The 20,674-nt window shown below is 43.7% G+C and overlaps 2 protein-coding genes across 5 annotated transcripts; both read right to left on the reverse strand.

The window, feature by feature from the left end:
• Window positions 1–7,623: 7,623 nt before the first annotated feature.
• LOC101773913 (mitogen-activated protein kinase kinase 2) lies at window positions 7,624–11,157 on the reverse strand. Its single transcript, XM_004964504.3, has 9 exons — window positions 10,918–11,157; window positions 10,741–10,825; window positions 9,665–9,799; window positions 9,261–9,485; window positions 8,972–9,154; window positions 8,660–8,865; window positions 8,264–8,309; window positions 8,077–8,165; window positions 7,624–8,007 (listed from the first exon to the last, which is right to left on the reverse strand). Exons 1-9 carry the CDS (start codon window positions 10,983–10,985, stop codon window positions 7,992–7,994), a joined length of 1,053 nt encoding a protein of 350 aa, XP_004964561.1. The 5' UTR covers window positions 10,986–11,157; the 3' UTR covers window positions 7,624–7,991.
• A 1,538-nt stretch (window positions 11,158–12,695) lies between these two features.
• LOC101774592 (RNA-binding protein 1) lies at window positions 12,696–16,485 on the reverse strand. 4 transcript variants are annotated; one of them, XM_004964506.2, is made up of 6 exons: window positions 16,331–16,485; window positions 15,245–15,354; window positions 14,806–15,157; window positions 14,663–14,720; window positions 13,516–13,597; window positions 12,696–13,187 (listed from the first exon to the last, which is right to left on the reverse strand). In XM_004964506.2, exons 1-6 carry the CDS (start codon window positions 16,377–16,379, stop codon window positions 12,966–12,968), a joined length of 873 nt encoding a protein of 290 aa, XP_004964563.1. In that variant the 5' UTR covers window positions 16,380–16,485; the 3' UTR covers window positions 12,696–12,965. The 4 variants fall into 4 exon arrangements, with proteins under 4 accessions (XP_004964563.1, XP_004964565.1, XP_012700821.1 ...); XM_004964508.2 differs by having other exon boundaries at window positions 14,659–14,720; XM_012845367.2 differs by having other exon boundaries at window positions 15,245–15,357.
• Window positions 16,486–20,674: the final 4,189 nt, after the last annotated feature.

Here is a 20,674-nt window from a genome sequence, read left to right on the forward strand (position 1 = left end):
CAGTAATAGCTACAACGTGCACACTTGTGTGAGATATATAGATGGCCAGATGGGCTAGGCCCACTGGGCGGCCCGAGGCCCGGCACTAGCACGGCCCGGAATGAGACGAATAGTGCCCAGCCCAGCCCGGCACGATGCGTCGGGCCGGGCCTGGGTCGCCTCCCTGGCACGCTGGGCTAGCACGAGTCCGACACGATTTTTGGGCTAGCCCGATGCGGCCCGACGGCGTACTGGCAAGTCCATATATCCAGGCCACCCTTTACCTCCTCTCCACCCCCAACATCCAGGCCAGCAGCCGCCGCCCCTTCCTTCCTCTCTGACTCTCTCCTGTGGCCACCCCTTCCTCCCTCTCCCGCGTGATGCCTCCACCGCCGGGGGCCGCCGCAGCTGGGAGGGGTGCCCTCTACTGCCAGGGTTCCGCCCCTGCTGGTGCCAGGCCTGGCACTAACATGATTGTGCCCGTCGTGCTAGCGGGCCGACCTGGCCCAATAAAAAGGCCATCGGGCCGGTCTGGGCCAGCAGTTTAGCACGCAGGGCCCGGCCCAGCACGAAAAATCCTTTGGGCCTATTAGTGCCTGGCCTAATAGTGCTGGGCCATTCCGGGCTAGTGCCGGGTGGCCCATTTAGCTATCTATAGTGAGATATGAAGCTAGCAAGAAGCGCTGCAACTTGTCGAACTGATGATTCACCAAGAATCTTAGAAAATGGGACGATGAACATGAACTTGCTGCTGCATTTTTTTTTTGGAAAAAGGCTTGCTAAACTTTGCCTGTTGGCACTTGGCGGGTGCGTACACAGTAAGGATTTCGCACGAGGATCTTGCTGCAGTAAACTAGTAAATAATTATGATCGCAATTAGGTAGCAGGTTTATCTGAGTGGAAATTCTCACACAGGTAGCAGCCTGAGAGAACTCAAAAATTCAAGAATGCCTCCACTGACATGAAGTCATATACTCATATGCATGGCTCATGTGATTTTGTTAAAAAGAGGAACACCTAATTTCAAGTAAAATCGACACAATAATGCAACTCGAAACACTTAATTTTAGGGGGCTCACAATATGTATTGCATCATATCAGACCAATGAAACACTGAAACATTCCATATCTAGTACTTGAACATGGTGGCGGATTACAGGTGAAATGCAAAAGACATCAGACGAAATAGTCCAACACGTAGACAGACAGTTGGACATTATTACACTGGGAGATCACAGTGTAGGTGCAACAGAATAGGTGGTATTAGTCCACGACTCTACCATACGGTGGTTTCATACAGCAACACCATTAAGCAAAGTGCATCGTACTTAGTAAGATAGCCACACAGGCAGCAGAATTACTGTTTCATTCTCTCATGATCTGGTCACTCATCATGCTCGCGAAGAACGAAGACAACGTAGAGGTAAGCGGCGACAGGCGGCGCGGCGCCCAGGACGCAGAGGAAGGCCACGAAGGACAGGGAGTGCTCCGCGCTGGCCTTCCAGCTGAAGCCGGCGACGAGCGACGCCGCGAGGAGGGACACGGCGAGCCCTGACACGCGGCGCGTGGTCGAACCAGCGAGCGGACAGGGCGAGGATGACGATGTTGACTTAGGCGAAGGCGAGGAAAGCCACCGCGTCGGCGCGGTCGTGGACGGCGCAAGCGTTGAGGCCGATGATGACGGTAACGCCGACGAGGGCGGTGTAGAAGGACGTGCCGTCCCATGGACGAAGGCGATCGAGGGTGGTCGCAGCCGGCGCCGCGACGGGGGCGCCGCCGGTGTGGTCAGGGGAGGCCTTGGGGCTCGCCATGGGCGCTGGCTCTGGCTGATGCTGATCACGGTGGAGAGTGGCTGTGTCTCGCTGAGCGGTAAGTGGGGGCTGAGGATGGGGAGCTGGGGGTTTTATAATCCGAGTCCACAAGACAAGATAAGCAATCAAGCATACCTTTACTGGTATTGAGGGGGTGTTTGTTCTGTCACATCGGATATTTGATACTAATTAGAAGTATTAAATATAGGTTAATTATAAAATTAATTTGCACAGATAGAGGCTAATTCGCGAGACAAATCTATTAAGCCTAATTAATCCATGATTTGACAACGTGGTGCTATAGCAACCATTTACTAATGATGAATTAATTAGGCTTAATAGATTCGTCTCACGAATCAGCTCAGGGCTTCTGCAATTAGTTTTATAATTAGCTCATGTTTAGTTTTTCTAATTAGTATCCGAATATTTGATGTGACAAGGGTTAAACTTTAGCGCAAGATCCAAACACGCCCTAATAAAGAGTTAATGGCAATGAGAGATCCTACTATATCTACTGGTGGTTTCTGGTTGTTCTAGATTCTACCATATCTTTATAGTCTACTCCGTAGTATAGTAAAGAGGAAGTTGGTTGTCACAACTCACAAAGGCTGTCATCTTTGCCTTGGTTTTCACAGTTTTATGTAAAATTGATTTTTACACTGTAAACTAACTGCAAAGGATAATGTACGGAGCATGATTTATCACTGCACATGTCATTATTCTTGTGGCTTGTGATATTGATAAGGGTGGGATATGGATTTTCTACAATTGTTTTTTTATAATAATGAATTAATGAGAAGTATTTATAATTTTTTTGAACTAATGAACTCATTTCAACACAATGTGATGAAAAAGATATGTGTTAGTCTAGTGTGTGATGAAAAGATTATTGCCACAAGTCACTGTCAAAACTTAGAAAATTAAATTCCCCCAATTCAAACTTCACTTGGATTTGTGTAACTGTATCTAAAATATATGTGTTTGAATGGTGAATTTAATGTTACATTTTTTTAAAAAAAAAGGTAAGTTGATATGGCACATTGAGTCGGCGACGTGCTCCATGCCGTAAGCTAACGAGAAACAGGAGCAGGAGGCCAGGAGGGCTTGATATAGGATTGCTCCGATTCTTTGCAATGCAGCTAGGCCCATGCGAGTGCTCACGTGGTTGCACTCAGTCACTCACAGACAATGGGGTGAAAAAATGAAAACCGGCTGCAAGTAAACAGTTAAAAAAAGAAGATTGCAAGTAAACTCAGATAGTTTTTCTGACTTCTCAAAGAAGAAGAAAAAAAACAGTCCTACTGCCATGTGGGCTGCTATGTACTATAGCTCTCTTCTATGATCTTTGTTTATGCAATTTTTTATTTTTATATTTATTTACGATTTTGCAGAAATAAATAGTCGAATGAAAAATTTGCAGAAATAGACCTATGCTGCCGTATGAAACGGCGGTAAAGGTGCATCGCCGGTTGAAACGGCAGTAAGGGGTGGTACCGCCGGGTGAAACGGTGGTACCTTCCCGCATACCGCCCCCCCCCTCCCCCACCCCAAAATGCAGTGGCATGGGGTCAAGGCTGTTCCGCCACGTGATTTGGTGGAACTGGCGTGTTGCCGTTTGAATTGGCGGAAGCAAGCCACTTCCGCCAAATGAGCCGGTGGGGCTTCCCCTTATAAAAGGAGGTACGTGGCCGCCCCGGGCTCTCGCCCAGTTCATTTCCACGCACTCAGCCAGAGCTAGAGCCGAGCCAGGCAGACCGAGAGAAGAGGAAGGGAGGGAGGGAGAGGAGAAGGAAGGGAGGGAGAAGGGAAAGAAAGAAAGAAAGAAAGAAAGAAAGAAAGAAAGGAGGGAGGGAAGGAAGGGAGGGAGGGGAGATTGAAGGTTCATTAGTCGTTTCATTAGAGGTATTTTTTCTAATCCCCTAGTTTAGTTAGTGTAGTGGATAGATGTAGTAGTAGATAGATCTAGTAGTTAGTTTAGTTAGTTTAGTGGATCTGAGATATAGAATAATGTAGGTCAGTTAGTGTAGTGGATTTTAGACATAGGAAAATGTAGCTTAGTCAGATTAGTGGATTTAGCTTAGGTATTTAGTTGATAGTAAAATTAGTTTGTTGATTTATGCAGATTAAGTTTAGATGAATTTTATTTGCAATGGCAGGATTATATTATGTATAGGTATTCAAGATGTAGTTGTTTATGGGGTAATTGGAGTATTAGATTTAGTTTTGTTCTTGTCGCTGTATTGACCCGCTGTTTAGGGTTACATTGATGTAGTAATATTTTGTAATGGCCTATCATAGTATCATGTATATTGATCGGGTAAAATGAAATGAATTATTTCGTAAGATTGGACCGTATATTGAAATGTAGGTGTCGTTCGAGTTAACTAATTTAAGTTATTGAGAGTAACTTGCACTGTTCATGTCGTGTGTATTGGCAGACATGTCGGAAAGTTTATATTTCCAAGTGTTCTATGGTCCGAGGGAGGTTAGATATGGTCCAAAAGGGGTAGATTTGAGTGGATTTCAGTCTTTCTGCAAGTATTTACCAAGAGCAATAGAGAGGACTTGGGGAGGCATATGCAGGTGGCTTTGTAAGGATTTCGGTCTTGATAGAGATCAAGTGGATGTGTTTGTTAGGGCTGTAGTAAAATGACAGCCTGACATAAACTTTTAGGAGCTGATCCCGCTGGAAGGAACCCAAAATTACCGAACTTATATAAAAAGTTGCACAAAGCGTGGTTTACCGCTCATATTGTATGTTCAAGTGTTCACGAAGCCTTGGTCTAACAGTCAGATGGAAGAAGATGTGGGAGATGCTGAAGTTGAAGTCGAGGAAGGTGTAGAGTACTAATGGGCAAAATGAAAAAGTTTATGAAGATGGAGCAGAAGAAGGAGACGCAGAGAAGAGTTACATATTGCAATATTATACAAAATTACACGAAAAATAACTAAACAAAATTAAAACAGAGTTACAACCAGTTCAAACGGCTATAACTCTGCTATAGCTGTTTGAACCGGCTATAGCATCCTAAACCCCGCTAAACCCAACTAAACCTGGCTAAACCAGGCAGTGGGAGCTTGCCGCCACTTGAAATGGCGGGAGACCACCTACCGCCGTACGAAACGGCTAAAGCAAGCTTCCGCCGCTTCGTACGGCGAAAAATGCCTATGCAGCGCTCCAAGCCTCCTACCGCCAATCCAACCGGTGGAAGCGGACCTACTACCATTTCGTACGGTGCCATAGGTCTATTTCTGCAAAATCGTAAAAAGAATATCAAATAAAAAATGTTTATTTGTGCTTCTAGGCCCATCTTCTCTTCTCAGGACGTGATTCCGAGTTTCTGGCCCACTAGGCCGTTTAGAGCCTCCGTGACACCATTGGTCAACTTAGAAAACCTATCCATCTTCCGGAAGGTAGGAAGAGATTGAGTCTTCTGGTGTTTGAGATTCGTGCGGTCCCTGTGGATCGCACGATCTCCTTCGTCCTCTCACGATATCCTTGTCCTCCCTTCCCCTCATCTCACATCGCCGCCTGGGGAGGTTGGGGATGGAGCAGCTCGCCGGAGGGGTGGGAGGTGAGCGGGGGCGCATGTTGATGCTCATTATTGATACATTTTTAGTGCCATTTGAATTGTGTTTTCATACATATTCTTATTCTAACCCACCACTTGACACCTGAAATAACCTTATATTCGCATGTATGTTATGTTTTGGACCATATTGCTCAATCATAGGAAATACGACATAAATGAAGGGTTTTTCTACAAGTTGGATTTGGGCCCGAACTTTGCTGGACCAATTCACCGTCCAAATGAGTCCACATTCGATGAACCATCATTCCAGATGACTTAGAAGTGAAGTATGTGGTGATTTGGCAAGACTTAGAAGTGAAGTATGCAGTGATTTGGCAAGTCAATCTCATGGTCAAGCTAAGGGAAACCCAAGATTGGAAGCTCAGAAGGCCCGCATAAGTAGCAGATCTTGCACAAGGTATATCTCCCTCGTCCGGACTCTGAATGGGGCGAATTTAGTGTCTAAATTGCATGGCTCAAAAAGATCTACAACTTTTGTGTAGAAAGTTTTGGCGTTTGAGGCCGGGAGGGTAGAGAACTCGCCTAGACCGATCGGCCCAGCGGGCCCAAGCCGATTAGCCTGGCTCGTTTCTAGCCCCGATCGACGTGATCTTTTCCCCACGGTACCTCTAGACTATAAATATGCCTAATTTTCATCAGCATATGGAATCCATCTACCAGAACTCGACGAAACCTAGGGTATTCACCAAAGGGAGTTGACGGCTGCCGCAAGTCTTCAGAGTTGTCTAAAAGATGGCTTAGGCCAGACTAGCCGCCATGGCCTCCCTGCGCGGTTGTGCCATGGTGGAGATCAGGAGCAGGAGCAGATCATCGATGGTATGAACTCGGAGGTGATGATCTAAATACATCTATTATATAATCAATGTTCTTCATGCCATCCAATCTGTTAGCAACTCATTGCCTCCTTCTATGCTTTCTGCCTATCGTGGATATGCTTGTTCCTAGTCTAGTTCCGGATTAGAGTATCTAGAATGATTGGTGTAATCATGGTGATTAGATCTAGTATGTCGATCCTTCATGATAGTTAGACATGTTCACCTATGTTCGTACTCTTAAACTGCCTGCGTGTAGGGTGGGGATTTTCGGGAGGTTGACCGGATGTAGTAGTTTAAAAATTGTTTTGGATGAGATGCATGATTTGCTTGCTTATTAGCCAGATCTACAACTAGAAGATGATAGGTCCTTGTTACCCATGGTTATGCTATCTCATATGAATCTGTGGATGTGATCAATCTATGCTCTATCATTCATATATATTAGGTTTACCCTTCTTATGCAATCCATGCTTCATGTTAGGATTAGATCCGTTGAGTTAGATAGAAAACTCTAGTTAGTTCCTTGCCGATCCACGGATTGATTAGCTTTGGACGAATACTCTAAGGAAAAAGCTACGATGATTTATGCTCTTGCGGTTCACAAATTGGTGTGCTAACTGCTGTAGGCTCGACGGCGAGGTCACCGCCGGCTGCGGGCGGTGGTCGAGGCCGGCGGACTTAGGGTTAAGGTTAGGGTTAGGGGTTCGGGTTTCGAGAGTTCTAATAGCCGCTAGCCTTAGAAGAGGAGGAGGTTGGCGGCGGCGGCAGGCCCGGCGGTGGTGGCGGTTTGGCCGGCGTGGGAGCGCCACTGGTTGGGCGGGGCTAGACAACCAACGAGCGGTTGCCGTTAGAAAAGGTGGGGTGGAGGATGGTAGTGGATGGTGGGCGAGCGGCATGGCAGCTGCCGGCCGGGGTGGTGGAGGACGCGGCGAGGGGGGGGGGTCGCCGTGGAAGAAGGAAGGGAGAGGAGATTAATGGGCGGGAGGTGGGCTGAAAGTTTCATGTTACACAAGATTGGCGCGCCTGCAATAGAGCTGCAGAAGGCGACGCCAAACAATACGAATGTACAGGCTCGAATGCTAGAGAATTCAGAATTTTTAGCAGGAAAGGCAAATTATGTTGTCCCGGCTATCTACAGAATCCCATCAAGTTTGCAGACCAAGAGAAATTTGGACTGATATTTTCTCATGCCAATGATAACAGAGATCGATCCTGTTACTGCAAGTTCAAGTAACTCAAGTGTTAAGGTCAGAAGTAATGCATTACAAGAAAACAAATAAGAGAGGGCAATTGTGCTATACAGCAAGGCAAGAATACAGTACTAATTGATCCTAGAAAGTTCGTGTAAGAATTATCTGTAGTGATGGAACCAGCCACAAACTTTTGCCGCTCGAGATAATACCAGCCCATTACACACCACAAACCTTGTCCAGAAAGGAAAAAGAAAATGGTCTCACTTGTCGTCACATCATTTGCCAGAGGAGAGGTAGTTTACAATATGATTTCTCATGGACTAAATAAAATTAGCTCGAGAATGACCCTAGTATATGTATGTCATATATGTATAGTGATGGAACCAATCACAAACTTGACACAGAAGATCATTACAGCTCATTACACACACCCAAGCCTTCTCCAAAAAGGAAAACAAAAAAGAAAAACTCAGAAAATCCGCGTCAGTAAGCTACAGCTCTACACCTACACGTCATGAATTTCCAAAGGTTTTATCAGTCCTTCCAGCAGATGACACCACATGCTTGCATTCAGTTGTCTTGCCTAAGGAGGACAGTGATTTAGAGTTGCCTGGAACTGTAAAAGAAACTGTGTCACTTCTGTGCGCAAATGGATACAGAGAAACGATAAGGACATTGTTATTACTTGAAAGTGGCGAGGGGAGATCCTGCGGTAGTGAAGTAAGAAGCAAGGTCTACATGCAGGTCATCATACATGCTCAGGTATGGATGGTTCTGCATAGAAGAAAACAGGTAGGGAAGAGTAAGATAAGTGGTTTAGTGCAAATGATACCTGAAATGACATGAAGATGTGAAGCCATTTCTTCACTTACCAACAAGGCTTGTGCTGATGACCTATCTTTAGCATCCTTCTGGGTACTGAAAATCCACAACGAAAATATACACATCAGATAATAGCCTCCTCTGAACAGATCACATAGCTGAACAAATCCACGGATAGAGAACACAAATATACAATAATAATAGATGGAAACAAATGATCTAAACTTTATTGACGTTACCTTCTAGATACTTTTACATGCATATGTAAAATACAAAGCAGGCAATTCGACTTGAGCAACAAAACCATGAGCTAGAGAAATGGCGGAAGCCTCTACGATGGCATATTAAATTACGTTCATAATTACAAATGAAAAAAATGCTAAAAAGTAGCTTAATAACAGGTAATGTGTCTATAGACACCATTGGAATGGAGCAGTATGATTTACCATGCAGAGATGAATGAGCAGAATTCTGGTGAAAACTGGTCCGATGGTGCAGATGGTGGCGGTTGATTAACAACAGCTTCGAGGAGTTCATAAAAGCTATCACAGGGAGGAAACGGAAAATTGCCGGTTGCACATTCCAGTATTACTAGGCCCAAACTCCAGATATCACTCATATAACCATGTTTCTTTGCATTGATTCTTTCTGGCTGTCAAGAACAGGAATCTTGCTTTCGGTCATCAGAACAAATAAAATGCACAGTATTTCTCGCCAAACTGGAAGACACAATTGTGAGCTGAAAAACTTGCACTCACCGCCATGTAGTAGCGCGTGCCAATAAATGTATCCCTCTGTCCAGAGGAGCTAGAAATAATGGCACTTACACCAAAGTCTGATATTTTTACTTCACCCCTATGATTTATCAATATATTTGATGGTTTCAGATCTCTGTGTATAATGTGCCTCTCGTGATGCAAGTATATCAGTCCTTTTAGTATCTGCAAAAGAAAGGTGTAGTTTCAATTATAAGGTTCATGTAGTGCTAATGTAGCAATTTAGTTGTAGCAGAGAAATGATGTGTAGCTTCTGCCACATGTCACTGGCCTGCTTACAGATAGCAGCAAGGTAGTCCTCTGGAATGGTTTTAACAGTCTTCAGGAAATCTGAAAGGGAGCCACCGTCCATGTATTCCAAAACAATAGAAATGGCACCATTGAAATAAAAACACTGATAGAACACAACAATATATTGGTACTGTGTTGACAAGTTTATTTTCAACTCCTTGGCAATCTGTCTGCGTATACTATCCTCAATATTTAGTTGAATAACCTGCAAATACAATGGTAGACTGATGGAGATAAAGACCCTTTACAAAATTACAACAGTTTGTAGACGATTACACGAAACAGATACAATGCAGAGATCATTGCGAAAACTCTTAACTTGTATCTAGTAATAAATTGAAAAGAACCACATGCAGAATCAGACAATGAATGCCTCGGAAATACCTTGAGAGCAAAAAACTGCCCGGTAAATTTGTGGCGGACCAATTGCACATTTCCACTGCTACCTTTCCCGATCACTTTGATTACATCTAGATCATCTAAGCTCAATTGACTATCCAGTGGCTCTATAGGAGGAGCCTGAAGAACATTTTGAGCAAGTCAGTAGGAAGAATGTGGGAACAGTATCATAAACTTTTACCAAATTAAGTAAAAGAGTACAGCAACCAACAGTGACATGAGACAACATTTTTTCCCACTATAAGCAAGTAAATATCACAATTCGGAATAATTCAGCAGATGGATACATCATCAATGATTCCCGTAGGCCCAAGCATGTGCAGATATTTGTAGCTAGTGCCTTATTTGTGTCTCACTCATCAAATCGGAAAAAGACATCAAGAGCCACAAAGGTACATATCGTTTTGCTTAAATCAGTATCTTAATCAGATAAACCAATGAATGGAGTCCCACTCATCAAAATGAAAAAAAGGCATCAATAGCCACAAAGCTACATATCGTTTTCCGTAAATCAGTATCTTAATTAGACAACCAATGGATTGATTCCCACTCATCAAAATGAAAAAGTCATCAAGAGCCACAAAGCTACATATAGTTTTCTCTAAATCAGTATCTTAATTAGATAATCAGGGGACGGAAACAACAGTATATGCTACTGCAGAACTTTTTCTCGAAGTTGTTATAAAAAAAAAGAAACTTTTTTAAGTAAAATGCTAGTATCGCATAACTTTTCCCAAAATATCTGCATGTTTGCCAACTGCTTATATTGCCGTGAATAAATATAAGAAACGCGACGGAATTATCACTGGGCAACATCCTAATTCCCGGAGACAGGGCGTTCCAAATTCCATGAACAAACAGAGCTCAACGACAATTTACTAAAATGTGACTCCTATCTGACTATCACTACCTGCCAAGCCAATCACATCCCAATTGCTTACTCCGTTCATCTCATCATCAAGAGAAACCATTGCAACAGCCAATTTCATGATCTCGGTCTTAAGATTTCTAAGCGGATGATGCAAAGACGCAAATTTTAATCCTTAGTCCAGGTGGTTTACCTCGCCTCCCTCGCTCTGCGGAACTATGCGTAGGCCATCCTTGTTGACGAGCAGATCCCCGTCCCTGAACGTCCCGCTGTGCGTCCTGGCCGGAACCCAAATCCCAACAACACCGGGAGATAAACCAGCCGAACAAGAAAGAACCGATAAATAAAGCGAGGGGGAGCTGAAGCCTACAGGAATTTGCCCATGGTGGACTCGGGGGGCGGCAGGGTGAGCTTCATCGGCTTCCGAGGCGTCGCCATCGGAAGTCCGGCGGCGGCGGGCTCTGTCACCGGAGCTCTGAGGAGCGGCGGGGGGAAAGGAGGGGCGTCTGACGGGCTGGCTGTACAGAGCTGGTGCAGCCGTGGAACTCGAGTTCTTGCCTTCTTGGTCGTCCCTGCGAGGGAGTGGTTGGCACCTTCTGTCCAATTCTTATTTCGTCTCCTTTTGATGCTCTACTTTTCTGCATTTGTGCTTACTTTTCCTTGCAGTATGTTGCAGATTTCGGTCCCGTTTGGTTACTTTCGCTTATTTTTAGCACGTGTCACATTGAATGTTTAGATACTAATTAGGAGTATTAAACGTAGACTATTTACAAAACCCATTACATACGTGGAGGCTAAACGGCGAGATGAATCTATTAAGCCTAATTAATCCATCATTAACAAATATTTACTGTAGCAACACATTATCAAATCATGAACTAATTAGGCTTAATAGATTCGTCTCGCCGTTTAGCCTCCACTTATGTAATGAGTTTTATAAATAGTCTACGTTTAATACTTCTAATTAGTATCTCATTCAATGTGACAGGTGTTAAAAATAAGCAGGGGAAACCAAGCCGATTCTTCTCAAATGTGGTCAGATGTGAAAGGGCCACATAATTGGGTGCCGGCACGTGTGTGATTGGTCAATGGCTCCATGCCATTGAAAAACCTTGTGCACACTAGGCTACACGAGGAGCGCAACGTGGATAGCGGCAGCTTGCAAGGACGGTACTAGGACCTGGAAATGTGATTGGGTCATGTGGCGTCCTAAGCTCCAGCCGCAGTTCATATGGCTGGGTTCGAGCGACAGCTGCCCTGACTCTAGAAGCCAATTTTGTAGAAATTTGACTTTGAAAATATTGATACTGTAAAATCTGATGTTTTTGTTCTCAAAGTCCATTTTAAGCTCTAGAAAGGCTACAAACCCAAAAGGTTTATCGTGCTAAAACGCGTAGCTAAGGTTTATCGTGCTAAAACGCGCTAGGCTTTGACGAGCAGCAATGAACGTCGTTGCCACGTAGTATTGTTTAGTTGCAATTTGCATTGAAACTACCAATCCAGTGCATTGAATTCATGTGGTTTTCCTCGTGCTAGCGCTAACCCTTTTCAGGGAGAACAATAATTAGAGCAGCACCTGTCAAGAGAGAATGAGTTGACTAGTTTTCCAGCCTTGGCAACTTTTTCCTGTGATTTAACAATACGTGCACAAGCTATGTACAGTGCGTGGAAGCGTCAGTGTGCCCTGGCAGTGAGGGCACCAGGGAGCTTTCGTGCAAATGACGGGGCCGCACGATGCCAAGCCCCAAGTTGGGCGGCCCAGAGCGCCGCCATATCTACAGACAGAACCAAATGCCCTGGATTATCCACTGTCCAAGTGGTACCTTCATCTCCTCCAACCCAAGTTAACCTCAGTAACTGCAGCTGCAACCACGGTTAGCAAGAGCAGCGGAGTGACCTCACAAGGAAAACGTCACTGAGCCGCAGCAACTCCGGGCCACGAGCCCACGACGCCTCTGGACTCCGTCCGGTGACAGCGGATGCGCCGGACAAGCAGGTCCTCGCTGACCCAGGGTCGTCGCTGAACTCTCCGTCGTCGGCAAGCACTTCAGATTCGACGGCGAACCCATCGACGCCGAGGTGAACGATGACGACATCTGCAAAGGCTTTTGCGCCGGATGCAAGGCTTGGACAGCAACCTGGCAGACATGACTCGAGGCGACGAGGTGCCATTCTTCTTCAGTCTTCACAAAAGGCAGGATACATTTGAAGTCTTCGGCATTTACCTGCCGTCATGTCCCAATTGTCCACAGAATTGCTCACCACCAGTTAATATATGCTCATTATCCTAACATAGTTGATGGTGACGAAAACTGCGTGATTGATGCGGAAAAAGGGGTGAACTGGGCCAAAGAGAGGCACATCACAGTATCACACCATTCCGTGTTGGTGTCACGCAAGACTTTCTAATGGGCATCTTCAGTTAAACCGCTCATTACTCGTACATACAGGCTGATCACGGATCATCTGAAGATTCCGGCTGCACAGACGACACTGGTAGCTAGAGGGTGGCAGGAGGCAGTGGTCAGCGCCCGATGAGGCGTTCCCTATCGTCGTGGGCGGCAGGCAGACGGAAAGGGAACCTTGCGAATTGGATCTCAAGAAGCGGGGAGTCGGGCTTCCGGTCGTCAAAGCGGTATGCTGCAAAATGATCAGGTGGAAGTTCAGTCTCTGCAGATCTATCTCAAACTCTTTTATACATGGTTAAAAAAAATGGTAAAGGGCACTGTCTAGTAACTGCTGGAGAGAGAACAGGCAACAGTGGATAGCAAGTATTTCAAGACTGATTCAGGATGGCATTAATATAAAGTCCATGAAAATTTCCCATCCCTGCAAGCCCTATTCAAACTTTATTTTTACCATGATTATTCTAAATCAGGATGAATAATGCCTCGAGTCCACCCAAGGATATGCACGAACATGAAATGAACATATGCATGAAACAAATCTAAGGTGCAGGAACAAGGACCTCGGAGTTTTTCCATAGCAGTCCGTGCTCTTTTTGCATCATCAAACTCCACAAAGCACAGGACATAAGCCTTGTCACCGCTCTGCAAGTAACAGCAGGAAGCAATATGCAAGAAAGTTTAGGCAAGTCAAACGAATGCTAAAATGAACACACACAAAAAAGGAAAGAAACCCACTAATACAGTAATAAGGGACTATCACCAAAGCATGGATTAGGAGTTCTGTGGTGAGTGATCTCAATGCCATGGATAATCCACCATGGACTCCCTGAACATTATATGTAAGCCTTGGGCACCCTCGAAATACAAGCTCCTTGCTTGGCTAGTAATCCAAGTCAAGATATTGTCAGCTGATAGGCTACTAGCCAGGGCAGGACCCAACAATTATTTTTTGCCCCGTCATGCATATAATGCATGGCAACAGCCGATCATCCTGTGTGTGGGGTTTGTGTTTGTAAGGGTTCCTATACCCTCTTTTCTTCTTTAAAATAATGATACGCAGATCTCCTGTGTGTTCAAGAAAAGAAGACAGACGACCATCTGTTGTTTCACTGCAATTAGTCCCTAGCTGTTTGGACTGCACTAACATACTGGCAGCAACCACCTTTCCGAGAAAACAACCAAACCAGAGAAAACACCTCCAATTTGGTGGACTCAAAATGCAATAGACCTATGTACAGTGGCCATGAAGCAGGAAATCAATCTCTAAGAATGGCCCATTTGGAAACTGGAAACACTCTAAATTTGATGGACACAACACAATGGATCTATATATGTCAGATGGTCATGACGACGAAAATCAGGTCTATCTATATCTAATGGCCACTATCTGCAAACTATGTAAAGAATAAGTTTTTCATCTTTCAAAGAAGAGAATGCAGGATAAGCTCCTGAGCCTCTTGCATCTGGGCATCCCTTTATAGTTTTTCCTGTTTTCTTCTCTCTCTCTGTAATCGCACGCACCTCTTAATCAACGAATGCAGCTCTCTTTTTTTTTTTGAAATTAGTGCACTATAAATTTCACCATATCTTAACATAAGCCAAGTTCAAAAACATGAATTAATGCAATACACAGCTAGCAAAGAACAATTAGACCATTTTTTTCAAGTAAGAAGAAATAATGCATTGAAAAGGCAAGTACATACATGCCTGGGCTCCTTGTGCACTACTCTGATGTCCTTGAAGCCATCGAAGAGCCGAAACAAATCTTGAAGCAAAAGTTAAGGCTTGCAAAAATGAAACTTGCAAGGTATGAAAATATGATGCAAAAGAATGCCAAGCGCGAAGGATACGGGCTACTTCTCTCCTCGTGCAATCAGTAGGGAGACCATCAACAAAAAGAATGTTGGATTCATCTTCTGAGGGCCCATCAAGGTTTGGAAGTGGGCTGTGGTGCTCAACATTTGGAATACCAGCACCTTTGCCTAGAGACGAGCTTCTCCCCACAACAGCCGGTTCTTCCAAAAGACTAGGTCCCAGTGCCCTGGCTGGAACTAGTCCACTCATCCCAGCAAAAGACGGGTCTTCCAAAGGACTAGGTCCATGTGCCCTCGCTGCAGCAGGTAGTCCATTCATGCCAGGCAAAGTAGGATTAATCACTCCTCCTGGACCATCCAAAGCATAAGCCCTTGGTTGCAACACTACCTGTAGATCAAGACAAAGTGATATGTGAGATAACGGTGGTCATTTTCCTCTTACTAATGAATCCTCCAAAAGTTAGGGTTTTATTACATCGTTTCTAAGAACATCTGGTCCACCCGGTAGAACAGAAGGTCTTGAAGCATAATAAGATGCTATTGAGCCATCAGATGGAAAATACTCGGGATAACCACCTCGTGGATCTGCTAATCAAATGAAGTTAAGAAGTTAGCCAACAAAACATACCCTGATCAGTTGTAAGGCAAGAATAGACATCGTTTTCAAAACTTAAGAAGAAAAAAGGGAAAGGAAGGAATCGAAAAAACATGAAGAATACCTCATCAAGGCATGTGCTATCAAAGCATACACATATTTCCATATTCATCTTTGCAGTGTATAACTCTGCCTGAAAACTAGCCACGCATTTTTTCCAAGTATAAGGTACAAGTAATTAAATTTATCCAAATCACTCCAACTGACATGGAGAACATGGGAAATATTTCACTAACGGTTCTACTGCAGTTTGCTAATAGCAAATTATTTAATCAATCATACTCAAAAGTCAAAACTTAACACTCATGATGGTTATGTATTTTAATAGTAGCTTTTATTGCAATCAGATCTCCAATGTCACTCGATCATCACGTCACATGACCTCTCACAACAAATTTCCAGTAGCTATATAACTCTGGACATCTTAAGTCTTAACATCTTACTGGTAAGGCTAAGAGGCCAGGAGTTATGCTTCTTAAAAAAGGGAGGTCTTACACTAAAAAATATAAGGAAAACTGGTCTGCACTATACTCCTGCAAGGGCACTACATACAGCTGGATTAAATTTGTTCTTACACTCAATCAGCACATGAAAAGTTGCAAATATGATGTATTCTCAGAGACATAATGGGCAATACAGTGCCTACTGCCTACCAAGTGAAACCTAAATTTCAGTACTAATTTGGTCGGGGATGATACTCACTCGCAACTGGCTAGAAAACTACAACTAAACTGCCCCAATCGATAGCTCCTGGACCCTGATAACCCTAAATTTGGAATTTCCTCTACAAAGTTTGTAGATTACAGACAATCAACAACAAGCACAAATCTGCCACAGATATTTGTCCGCGCAAAACGAACGGTAAACCATGCCGGGTTCGTCGGGTCAGAGAGAGCGGGCGTGCACCTCTGTCGTGGGCGTAGGGAGCAGCGTAGCCGCGGTAGCGGTCCGCCATGTGCTGTCGGGAGTCCGGCGAGCTGAGACGGTGGACGGCGGCGCCGCCGGCGACTTCCTCACCGGGAGAGCGAAGTGGGTACAGAGAACAGATTCGGGACTTTGTGTTGTGGGTAGGGAAGCGGACAGATTGGTGGGTTGGGTTGAGACTAGACGAGGAACTTGGGCTGGGCTACTGGGCTGATTCTCGGGAGAGAGCTCACGGCCCAGTTTGTTCCAACCAAAAAGTTAGTCAAATTGATCTTAAAAAAAAAAACTAAAGTTAGTCAAATGTGCCAAATTTTGGTTTGACTACTTTGGGCACAAATCAAACAAAACAAACCTGCTTCTAAAGTTCTAATACTAGATCATTCCAAAAATATGTAAACAATGTTCTAACTAAAGTTTTAAATATAGAAACAAAAGAGCGTTTGGTTGTAGGTCGAGTGCCACAAGTTTCTTAGATAAAGTTTAATCATATTGGGGTAGTTTTTTATTCTTTTGCCACACATGTGTGCACTTATGGAGTTGTGGCAAAGATCCTCTTGGTCACAAGTTAGCCAAGTTTGCTATTAATGCATGACAACACTAGGGTATCTTTGATCATAAACCAAACATACCCAAAATGTTCCAATCATCGTCTCATCTCTGATTCACTTCCGCTGGTCTTACTTCTCAAGAGTGATGTTTGTTGTGCAGGCATAGCGTCAATGAATCACTTATGAGTCCACTTCAAATACCAGACACATTATAAACACAATATATCAAAAATACTAGACCAAATACAAATTAATTTAAATAGAATTTGATTAAAAAAATATTATATTGGCACCCATCAATAAACGTATAACATGGCACATGTTGGCAGATTTCAGTGGCAACAAAACCTAATGTAATTTCGCCTTGACTTAACTTTCTTAGGTTTTAAATTTTTTTTCACTGGTACATGAAAGTGTTTTTGTTTATTTGACTTATGGTGCAAATTGGTCCTTGTCCCATTGTTTGAAAGGCATTTCAATTTGAATTCGGCCGAAAAACTGTGAACCGGACAGCCGGCGAAAAACGAATGAAATCTCCTTCCTTCCCTGGCAATCTTCGCCGCACCAACTGACCGCCGCCCGCACTCGCCCTCGGCCCTCGCGATGCTCTCCAGCGTCGCCGCCCTCCCCGCCGATCGCCGCGCCTCCGCCTTCCGCCAATTTCCGCGGGGCTGCGGCCGCCACCACAATGCCGCCGCGGGGCTTCCCCCTCGCCACCCGGTTCCCAAAACCGCCGCCGCCACCAAACCCCCACTTCCAAACCCCTCCCTCGCGCGTGTGGCTAACAAATCCATCCCCTGCATCTCGGCCGTGCGGAGGTATCCGCCGGGCTGCGGGCGAGGCGTCGCCGTGTCCAAGCCACTGGCCTCGTTGGGTGAAGCGGGGAGTGAGGCCGACGCGGGTAAGCCGACGGCGGTGGAGGGCAACGTTGACGCAAAGGCGAGAGCTTGTGATCGGGAGGTGATGATGCCCGCGTCTGCTCTTGATCTTGGGGAGTTCAATTCCAATGGTGGGATGCAGAACGAAGGCGGTGGTGATGCTGGTGCGCAGGAGGAAGCTGGTGGGAAGCCTTGGGTGGTGACTGGCCTCATGGCCGTGCCATTCTTGCCATGGGCGCAGCATGGGAGGAGATCACAGCGGCTGAATGCCTGAACCTGCTGTAAAGCATGTGCAAAACGTGGTGCTTGGTCTTTTTGACAGGTTGCGTATGAGTTGGATTATTTTCAGATCGTACGTGTCTTTTTGGATGATGATCATAGTGACAGTGAAAGATTTGCTCACTTCTAGATATAGCATCAGATGCTTTATTGTAACTATCATAGCTTACAGTTGAAACTGCAGAATTTAGTTACCGATGGACTAGTTGCTGTTTCAGTTCAGACCTTAATTGGTAATATCTACGGCCAGAATGCTGATGTTACTAATCAGTTACTTATTTTGTTGAGCAGTTAGTAATATATATAGTAGTGGAACCTACCTGGCACAAAATGGTTGTTGTTTCTGTTGACTGCCATAGTTTTCAGATATCACTAACCAGATTGCCGGCTTAAACCACCCAGTAAAGAACCTTTTGTGTTCAATCTTCATTATGTTATGCCAAATGTGTTCATAGGAAAGTCTCTTTTTCCTCTTATGAGTGCATAATTAGAGGTAACCTGATGAGGAAGAAAGCTTGTGTTATGCATTTTGGATAACTTTTATGGCTTTTTCTAGTTTACTGAACCTTAGTATGTGCAATTATTCTCTGTACATCAAAGCACACTTAATAGCAATTCAATGATGATAAGGACAGCTGAATGCTCGCATTGTTGACTCATTTCTTGATAAGGACAGGATATTTCATTCTTGTATGTTTCATGATGGTAGCTGCTCTGTCACTGTTTCCACAAATGTTCTGTCCATCGTATCTAAGAGTTAATGGATCCTGTAAGTATGTAAGTGCCAGTTAAGACAGTTATGATGGAACCTGTATAGCTGATTCATAACTCTGTTTATGATGAATGACCTTTTATATTTTTTTTCCTTTTTTTTGCTCAATGCAATGAACTGTATTGCACTGTTTGGAAAAGAAGAAGATTTTCTTCTTGTAGAAACTTGTAGAAATATGAATGCAACGATGTGACATCCAACTAGTTTTTCTGCTAATTAAACATTGTCATGTATGTCCCTGTTAATGTTCGTTGTTCCACATGGGATGATTTGAACAGTTGGTTAAGGTATCTTTTAACATTATATCACTAAAACTTCTATTGCATGTTACCTTTTCATTTAGACGTCTCAGTTCTTAACTCTGAATATTTGCCAGTAATATGTTCATGATTTAGGGTGCTTGTCAGCTTGGAAGGGGAGGTATTGGATAAACTGAAAACATGAAGGGATGCTGTTAGTTATTTTCTTAGTCCAAAGTCCATCATGGAACATTTATTTAACAAGAGCACTGTTGCTGTTCTATGAAGCAGCAGAATCTGCTTTGGATATAGTTTACCATTCCTTGTCCTTCCTTGTTTGATGTCTTTGTTTCCCATCACTCTAAAAGAGTAAACGGTGTGGAAAATTTTCATATCCACATAAACCTGGCCCACTGTCTTAATTCAAATTCATTCTAAATTGTTTTTTCTTGTTCTATCTATTTTCTTATGAATTTTTGTAACATTACGTTAGAAAGAGAGCAAAAGCATCCGAGTATGTACTTGCTGAGATTTTTGACATTTTCAACAATGTCTCTTCTTCTCTTTGGGGTTATCCTTGTGAGTTGTGACTCATGCATTCAATATTTGATTTCAAGAATATGAAAGATGATCATTTCTCTAAACTTACAATGGTCCATCAATGTCCAATATGTAGACATTTACTCTTAATTATGTTTTGAAGCAACTCTCTTTTGCAGGTCTGATCCCTCTTCGGGAGTATTTCTCCTTTTTCCCCCACAGTTTCTAACCCTTCCTCCATGGCCTTTGTCTAACCCTTCACCTGAAGGATCTCGTTCCTCACATACAGGTTTTTAACGTTATTGCAGGGTACAACATGCATCCAAGCAGTGTTTGTTGCCTGGTGACGAGCGGAGGAAGACTATGTAAGTAACTATGCTAAGAAAAAAAAACAGAGGACCGATATATAGAAAGGGCCACTTTGCAAATTTTTGCAGTCGCATGCTTGTTTACTTGGATGAAGACTTGTTAGACCATCGTACAAGTTAATGACTTGTACCTATCATGCAAGTTGTTGTGTGTATTCCGCTCCTTACTAGTATATTATAATGTAGTGTATTACCTTAGTTTGGTGATTTACTCCCTGCCTCATTTCCATCTCAGCTTCTCATAGTTGTCCATGTTCTACTTCTTCCATTTTACGGCTGAAGTTTGTTTCCAAAAACCTCTGTTTGAGTCCAACTGCTCGTTGATATTAAATTAAGTCACATGGTAAGACCTATCAGGAATGGCATGTGGTGATCATTTAATATTGCAAATAAAGTGCAATAAATGATTTATATTTATGACTTCGCGTGATATTGTTACTGTTGCTGTTGTCACTAGCTTTATTTTGTCATGTTTCTATTTAGTTTCCCCAATTTTACATAAAAGTTTTGAGCTTTTCTTTTCTATAGGTTCTAGTACATCTTGAAGCCCATTGTTGGTACAGTCATGGTTTTTATTTCATATAGATGAACCAAACTGATGAAATAATGATGATATCTCCGTGGTATTTTTCTGCTAATTGCCATCTGAGAAATTCTTGGCGTGATATCACCTAGAACTTTACAACTAACATGATGATCATA

The sequence above is a fragment of the Setaria italica genome, chromosome IV (genome assembly GCF_000263155.2).
Source record: "Setaria italica strain Yugu1 chromosome IV, Setaria_italica_v2.0, whole genome shotgun sequence".
Classification (NCBI taxonomy): Eukaryota; Viridiplantae; Streptophyta; class Magnoliopsida; order Poales; family Poaceae; genus Setaria; species Setaria italica.

Bases quoted from the DNA above. Each gene is read 5' to 3' on its own strand.
- LOC101773913 (XM_004964504.3), bottom strand. From the start codon at position 10,985: ATGGCGACGCCTCGGAAGCCGATGAAGCTCACCCTGCCGCCCCCCGAG. The intron at 8,866-8,971 runs GTGAGTGCAAGT...TGTTCTTGACAG, and splicing joins GCACGCGCTACTACATGGCG to CCAGAAAGAATCAATGCAAA. The intron at 8,166-8,263 runs GTAAGTGAAGAA...TCTTCTATGCAG, and splicing joins CATCAGCACAAGCCTTGTTG to AACCATCCATACCTGAGCAT.
- LOC101774592 (XM_012845367.2), bottom strand. From the start codon at position 16,379: ATGGCGGACCGCTACCGCGGCTACGCTGCTCCCTACGCCCACGACAGA. The intron at 14,721-14,805 runs GTATCCTTCGCG...TTTTGCTTCAAG, and splicing joins CACGAGGAGAGAAGTAGCCC to ATTTGTTTCGGCTCTTCGAT. The intron at 13,188-13,515 runs GTCCTTGTTCCT...ATCATTTTGCAG, and splicing joins TGCTATGGAAAAACTCCGAG to CATACCGCTTTGACGACCGG.